The following is an 8,011-nucleotide window of genomic DNA, read 5'->3' on the forward strand; positions in this document are numbered from 1 at the left end:
AGTGGCATGATCTCAGCTCACTGCAACCTCCGCCTCCCAGGTTCAAGCGATTTCTGCCTCAGCCTCCCAAGTAGCTGGGACTACAGGTGCCTGCCACCACGCCCGGCTTATTTTTGTATTTTTAGTAGAGACAGGGTTTCACCATTTTGGCCAGGATGGTCTGGAACTCTTGACCTCATGATCTGCCCGCCTTGGCCTCCCAAAGTGCTGGGATTACAGGCATGAACCACCACACCCAGCCAGGACTTCTCTCTTGAGAAGAAAGGGAAACCAGCAGACAAGAGGAAGAAAGTCATCTTTTCTGGGCAGGTGTACAGGGAAGGAGAGAAAGGAGAGACCTATCCCATTATAGGGTGGGGCAATAAATACATAGGGAAGACAGAAAATATCATGAATTTGCCACAGAGTCTGATAGAATCCAGAGGAGTCCTAGGGTTGTAGCCTCGTCTGCCTGTCCCTTGGCTGACTCACTGGATCTGCATACCAGGCACTGGGCTCAACTTCGCTGTCCCTGGAAGTAAGCATGTATCTTTCTAGCCCCTGTGTTTGGTCCCTTTGCTGTTTCCCAGCCCCACCTTCATACTTCCTTTAGGGCAGGGTGGACTCGACAGCCACCCTACCCCGCTGCCTCTCCCAACCTCAGCCCGGCCCTCCCTTGAGCTGGGACTCTCACTCCAGCACCCGCCCTGGATCTGGGGAACCTGTACTACTGGCATGTTTGTCAGGAAGGAAAGGGTTAGCAATAGTCTGGGGCAATAATATGAGGAACTACCATTTATTGAGCATTTACTATATACCAGCCACTACCTCATTAATACCGTAACAATCCCCAAAAGTCATCTTTTATTTTGAGGGGCAGTGTAACATGGTGGTCAGGAGCCAGACTGGGTTCAGATCTCAGCCCTGCCACTTACAAGTATTGCGGGTTGGTCAGCCAGGCGCGGTGGCTCATGCCTGTAATCCTAGCACTTTGGGAGGCCGAGGTGGCAGGATCACTTAAGGTCGGGAGTTCCAGACCAGCCTGGCCAACATGGGGAAACCCTGTCTCTACTAAAAATTAAAAAATTATCTGAGTGTGGTGGCACGTGCCCATAATCCCAACTACTCGGGAGGCTGAGACAGGAGAATTGCTTGAACCCAGGAGGCGGAGGTTGCAGTGAGCCGAGATTGTGCCACTGCACTCCAGCCTGGGCAACACAGCAAGACTCTGTCTTTTTTTGTTTTTTGAGACGGAGTCTGGCTCTGTCACCCAGGCTGGAGTGCAGTGGCCGGATCTCAGCTCACTGCAAGCTCCGCCTCCCGGGTTCACGCCATTCTCCTGCCTCAGCCTCCTGAGTAGCTGGGACTACAGGCGCCCGCCACCTCGCCTGGTTAGCTTTCTTTTTTTATTTTTTTAGTAGAGATGGGGTTTCATCATGTTGGCCAGGATGGTCTCAATCTCTTGACCTTGTGATCCACTCTCCTAGGCCTCCCAAAGTGCTGGGATTACAGGCATGAGCCACTGCGCCCGGCCGACTCTGTCTTTAAAAAAAAAAAAAAAAGTATTGAGGGTTGGGGTCCCTAGAAGCAGATGCCGAGAAGTTGGGGTGTTCAATGTTTGTTTGTTTTTTGAGACGTAGTCTCGCTCTGTTGCCCAGGCTGGAGTACAGTGGAGTGATCTCTGCTCACTGCAACCTCCACCTCCCTGCAACCTTCGCTTCCTAGGTTCAAACAATTCTCCTGCCTCAGCCTCCTGAGTAGCTAGGACTACAGGTGTGCACCACCACACCCAGCTAATTTTTGTATTTTTAGTAGAGATGGGGTTTCATCATGTTGGCCAGGATGGTCTCAATCTCTTGACCTTGTGATCCACTCTCCTAGGCCTCCCAAAGTGCTGGGATTACAGGCATGAGCCACTGCGCCCAGCTCAATGTTTTTTTATGAATCAGCACCTGTGAAAGGAAGGGAGAGGAAACATAATTGGGCAGAGGGAGAAGTCAAACAGCAACACAGGCTGGACAAAACCTGGGTCAAGGGCAGGGAGCTCTGTGATTGCCTCACCTTGCTTGAGCACTGGGTGTAGGCTGCCCAGAAAAGGCATGATTTCCAGTGAGGCCGCTGTCTGCACCAGAGGCAGATGCTGAAGGAGCTGACAGCTGGAGCCTGTCTGCAGCCTGCACTCCCTGCAGCTTGGGGGCAAGTCCTTCCTTGAAGGCTAATCTGGCCAGCACATCTCTATGTTTACTGCACGAGCCCTGTTATCTTGGGCAAGTCATTTTGACCTCCAAAGCGCCTTGTCTATAAAAACAGGGAAAATAGTAATGGGATTCATGGCATTGTTATGAGGATTAAATGAAGTAATATGTGTAAAGCTTTTAAGGACACTGCCTGGCACATAGTAAGCATTCAGTACACTGTAAACACGAACCATTAGTATCTCCACTTTACAACTGAGGCTTAGAGGCAAAGTGGTTTACAAAAGGCCACAAAGTCTGACTTCAATGCCCTTGCCCTAAGCACCTTTGGGGTATGAAGCTAGGGCTGAGAGCCCACCCACTGAGAGGGATGAGATGGGGATGTGCCCAGTAGGGGAGAGGCAGGAACACACACACACACACACATACACACACACACACACACACATCTTCTTACCGACACATATCCATATTATTTCCAGCTTTTCCATATTGTCCTACACAAATAAGGAATGTTTAGATATGTATTTTTTTATTTTTATTTTTTGAGACACAATTTCACTGTCACCCAGGCTGGAGTGCAGTGATGCCATCACAGCTCATTGTAGCCACAACCTACAGGGCTCAAACAATCCTTCCACCTCAGCCTCTTGAGTAGCCGGGACTACATGCACTTGCCAGTACACTTGGCTAACTTTTTTTTTCTTTCTTTCTTTCTTTTTTTGAGTCAGGGTTTCACTCTGTCACCCAGGCTGGAGTGCAGTGGCACAAACTCGGCTCACTGCAACCTCCACCCCCCGGGCTTGAGCAATCCTCCCACTTTAGCCTCCCAAGTAGGTGAGACTACAGGCACATGCCACCATGCCTGGCTAATTTTTGTATTTTTTGTAGAGATGGGGTTTCACCATGTTACCCAGGCTGGTCTCAAACTCGTGGGCTCAAGAGATCCTCCTGCCTTGGCCTCCCAAAGTGCTGAGATTACAGGTGTGAACCTCCGCACCCAGCCAAGGAACTTTTAAAGTTGGAGGAGGCCTTTATAGGTTATATAAGCAAGGAAACTGAGACTGAGAAAAGGTGAGTCACTTGTTCAAGTTCACACAGTTAGTTGGAAGCTGAGCAGGGACCAGAGCCCACAGTATGTGGCTCCCAGTCCTTGGGTGCCAGCCTGCCTTTCCAGAACCACTCTGGGTGGCCACCTCTAATTCTGTGTGCTCAGCTCAGTGCCAGTGCAATTTGTGGGCTATACTTATATCAGCCCCCTACACTCTACCCCAGTCCTCAGCTCATCCACAGTGGGTAAGACTGGGCCCTGGATGCTGCCCACCAGGCTAAAGGGTCTTCATGGCCCCTCTGGTGAATCCTTTGTCTCTGAAAACCCAAAGGCAAAAACTCTGGCCTGCTAAGAACAATCGTACCAGTCATGATTTTTACACTTACTATATCCTGGGCAACATCTCACTTCCTACAACAACCCTTAAGGTAGATACTAATGTCTTCCCCATTTTTCATATGAAAAGGACAGCTCAGAGAGGTTAAATAACTTGCTGAAGGACACATAGCTGGTCTGACACCCAGTCCCATGCTCTTAACCATGCGGGACTGCCCCTCCTTAGGGACAACTGGAACCTAACTTCTTACACACACATGAGCACACATGCCTTCCTCTCACCCACAGATGTGTCAACTGCCAAACTTTCTCCTTACCCACACTTCGATTCACACCTCTGTTCCTTATGCAAACACACACACCAAACCTCCCACTTGTCCTACTGGCTCATACATATAGAGACAAGCACAATGTTCTCATACTCCTAGTCCTAGTCCAGAACTGTGCACCGCCCGACCTCCAACCATCCCTGTCCCTGTTCACACACAACAGTAATGTCTCCGCAGGACACTCATAAACAACCCACAGATGTCACTCCCTCACTAGAGATGCAGGCTGACTCTGCAACCATATCTCAACAGACCAGGCTATGACCCGTCAAGCCCCTTTGTTTGTTTTAAACTCTTGGCTTTTCTGCCCACCGGGACAGATGCACTATGCTGAGTTGCAGACTCCAGTCTCACAGGAGACTCCATTCCCTAATCTTTTTTCTGAGCTCAGTTCCCTTTTTCTGCTGGGCAGACCCTGCAAGCTCAGGTGGGCTTGGAGCTGCTCTGCCCCATGCTCAGCCCTTATCTCTCCACTCCTTCAGTGGTGCTGATCGGCGAATCAGGTGTGGGGAAGACCAATCTACTCTCCCGATTCACGCGCAATGAGTTCAGCCACGACAGCCGCACCACCATCGGGGTTGAGTTCTCCACCCGCACTGTGATGTTGGGCACCGCTGCTGTCAAGGCTCAGATCTGGGACACAGCTGGCCTGGAGCGGTACCGAGCCATCACCTCGGCGTGAGCCCGGGCCTGGGGGGCTGCTGGGTAGTGGGAGTTCTGGGGAAGTCAAGGAACACTTCTGGAGGAGAAGTTGGGGTGGAGGAGGCAAGGGGGCTCAGCAGTGGGCTCTGGGGGGTGGGGGTGGAGATCACAGAAGATAAAAGGTACTGTAAACAGAACCAGCACAAGCCAGGATATAGTAACACTGACTAGTACTACTAAAAGCAGGAATCATTACCACTTACTAAGCCTTTGCTGTGTGCCCAGGAAGGGACAAGGCACTTTACATTTGGCATTTTTTTTTTTCTTCTTTTTTTTTTTTTTTTGAGACGGAGTCTCGCTCTGTTGCCCAGGCTGGAGTGCAGTGGCCGGATCTCAGCTCACTGCAAGCTCCGCTTCCCGGGTTTACGCCATTCTCCTGCCTCAGCCTCCCGAGTAGCTGGGACTACAGGCACCCGCCACCTCGCCCGGCTAGTTTTTTGTATTTTTTTAGTAGAGACGGGGTTTCACCGTGTTAGCCAGGATGGTCTCGATCTCCTGACCTCGTGATCCGCCCGTCTCGGCCTCCCAAAGTGCTGGGATTACAGGCTTGAGCCACCGCGCCCGGCTACATTTGGCATTTTATATAACCCTTAAAGTACCACAAGAGTAAAGTGCTATAATTAATTAATTTCTATATAAATACAAGCAAGGTGAAATCAGGGTGGAACTGGGATGGGGGCAAGCTGCACGGATCGAGAGCGCCCCCTCACTTCCGCACAATGCTCTGCACTTGGCAACTTTCATCTAACCACAGATGGCCAAAAGCTGAACCTGACATCTGCATTTTATGAAGACTCAGAGGACACATAGGAGGTTAGGCCTCCTGACACCACTTCCAAAGTGACTCTTAGGCCAGGTGTGTTGGCTCACATCTGTAATCCCAGCACTTTGGGAGGCCAAGGTGGGTGGATTGTTTGAGCTCATGAATTCGAGACCAGCCTGGGCAACATGGCGAAATCCTGTCTCTACCAAAAATATAAAAAATGAGCTGGGCTTGGTGGTGCGTACCCGTAGTCCCAGATACTCAGGAAGCTAAGGCAGGAGGATGGCTTGAACCTGGGAGGTGGAAGTTGCAGTGAGCCGAAATCGCCCTACTGCACTCCACCCTGGGTGACAAAGCAATACTGTGTCTCAAGAAAAAAGTGTCAACTGAGCGCGGCAGCTCACACCTGTAATTCCAGCACTTTGGGAGGCTGAGGTGGGCAGATTACAAGGTTAGGAGTTCGAGACCAGCCTGGCCAACATAGTGAAACCCCCATCTCTACTAAAAATACAAAAATTAGTCAGGTATGGTGGTAGGTGACTGTAATCCCAACCACTCGGGAGGCTGAGACAGGAGAATCACTCAAACCTGGGAGGTGTAGGTTGCAGTGAGCTGAGATCATGCCACTGCACTCCAGTCTGGCGACAAAAGTGAGACTCGGTCTCAAAAAAAAAAAAAAAAAGTGTCTTTCAGTCAGTGTGAGGCCTAAGCATGTAAAATGGGGTCTGTTTGCCAGGGGGCAGGAAGCAAGAATCAGGGGCTTTGGTTACACACACTCCTCGTTACCTGATCCCTCATGAGCCCCAGTTGACTCATCAATAAATTGGGAGTTAGACATCACTAGTCTGAAGACATCCCATCCAACTCCAAGAGGGAGACTGGATGCTTGCAGTGATGCCTTGAATGGTCTGGCCAGGGACTGCTGCAAGAGGTAGGCATTCAGCTAATCCTAGGAAGATGGCCACAAGAGAGAAGAGGCCACTGTTCAGGAGCCATGTGAGGAAGATCTTGAAGGTGGCAGAGTTGGCAAAAGCCCAGATGTGCATTGGTGGAGAGTAGGGGCTAAAATCAGGATGAGGACCTGAGAAAGTAGAGGGGCTGGCTGTGAGGGAGCCAATGGAGATTTTAGAGCAGGGAGGTGAAACTTTTTTATGTAGTTAGTCAGTCAGTTGAGACAAATTTTCGCTCTTGTTGCCCAGGCTAGAGTGCAATGGAGAGATCTCAGCTCACCGCAACCTCCGCCTCCCGGATTCAAACAATTCTCCTGCCTCAGCCTCCCGAGTAGCTGGGATTACAAGCATGCACCACCATGCCCGGCTAATTTTTGTATTTTTAGTAGAGATGGGGTTTCTCCATGTTGGTTAGGCTAGTCTCAAACTCCTGACCTCAGGTGATCCACCCGCCTCGGCCTCCCAAAGTGCTGGGATTACAGGCGTGAGCCACCACGCCCAGCCAAGGGAGGTGAAACTTTAGAGGCTCCAAGGCTAGTGTCCCTGGAAGGCAGAGGAGCCTTGGGCTGCTCTGTTGGGTTTTGGGCCCCTGGCCGCAAGTTTCTGTATTTCCTGATCTCTAGTACTCTGATCCTGGGTGTTCCAGCTTGATGGCTCTGCAATGATGCTGGGTCCGATGCCCCTGATCGTATCTCTGTCCATCCTTCTCATTCCCACCCAGGTACTATCGTGGTGCAGTGGGGGCCCTCCTGGTGTTTGACCTAACCAAGCACCAGACCTATGCTGTGGTGGAGCGATGGCTGAAAGAGCTCTATGACCATGCTGAAGCCACGATCGTCGTCATGCTCGTGGGTAACAAGAGTGACCTCAGCCAGGCCCGGGAAGTGCCCACTGAGGAGGCCCGAATGTTCGCTGGTGAGAGCCTGCCACTACCCAGGCTGACTCCTCCAAGCTTACCCTACCTTCCCCTTGCAGCCTCCCAGGCCCTGCCCCCACCCATAGAGCCCCAAGCCTGGCCTTCCTCTATATAGTCCTCTACCTCATCCCCTCTTCCTCAGGATTTCCCAGCACTTCCCCTTTGGGACCCTGTGTCTCCCATGATGTCCCACCACTTGCCCTGAGATTGTCTTTATTGATTTTTTTTTTTTTGAGACCGGGTCTCCATCTGTTGCCCAGGCTAGAGTGCAGTGGCGTGATCTCGGCTCACTGCAACCTCTGTCTTTTGGGTTCACGCCATTCTCATGCCTCAGCCTCCTGAGTAGCTGAGACTACAGGCATGCGCCACCACACCTGGCTAATCTTTGTGTTTTTAATAGAAATGGGGTTTCACCATGTTGGCCAGGCTGGTCTCAAACTCCTGACCTCAGGTGATCTACCTGCCTTGGCCTACCAAAGTTCTGGGATTACAGGTGTGAGCCACTGTGCCCGGCCCATAGTTGATTTTAAGGCAGCCCTACCCTGCAATGCTCAAAGATCTTATGGAGAGGATACGCTTCCCAGGACTCTTCTGGGTTTAGAGGCAGCACAATATGGTGGTTAAGGGTGTTCTGGAGTCCCATGGCCCAGCCTCCCATCTGCTCTTTGCCAGTTACTAAATTGTGGGACATGGAGCAAGTTCCTTTTTTTTTTTTGAGACGGAGTCTCGCTCTGTTGCCCAGGCTGGAGTGCAGTGGCCAGATCTCAGCTCACTGCAAGCTCCGCCTCCC

The 8,011-nt window shown here is 51.2% G+C and overlaps 1 protein-coding gene across 1 annotated transcript in view; it reads left to right on the forward strand.

The window, feature by feature from the left end:
• The first annotated feature begins 3,515 nt into the window (after positions 1-3,515).
• RAB25 (RAB25, member RAS oncogene family) overlaps positions 3,516-8,011 on the forward strand; it is a 5,967-nt gene continuing 1,471 nt past the window's right edge. Inside the window, exons 1-3 of the mRNA XM_011928508.1 lie at positions 3,516-3,585; positions 4,373-4,568; positions 7,027-7,220. Coding sequence (XP_011783898.1) covers positions 3,516-3,585; positions 4,373-4,568; positions 7,027-7,220 — 460 coding nt within the window. The remainder of the gene's footprint in view (positions 3,586-4,372; positions 4,569-7,026; positions 7,221-8,011) is intronic.

Source organism: Colobus angolensis, unplaced genomic scaffold (assembly GCF_000951035.1).
Source record: "Colobus angolensis palliatus isolate OR3802 unplaced genomic scaffold, Cang.pa_1.0 Scaffold77, whole genome shotgun sequence".
Taxonomy (NCBI): Eukaryota; Metazoa; Chordata; class Mammalia; order Primates; family Cercopithecidae; genus Colobus; species Colobus angolensis.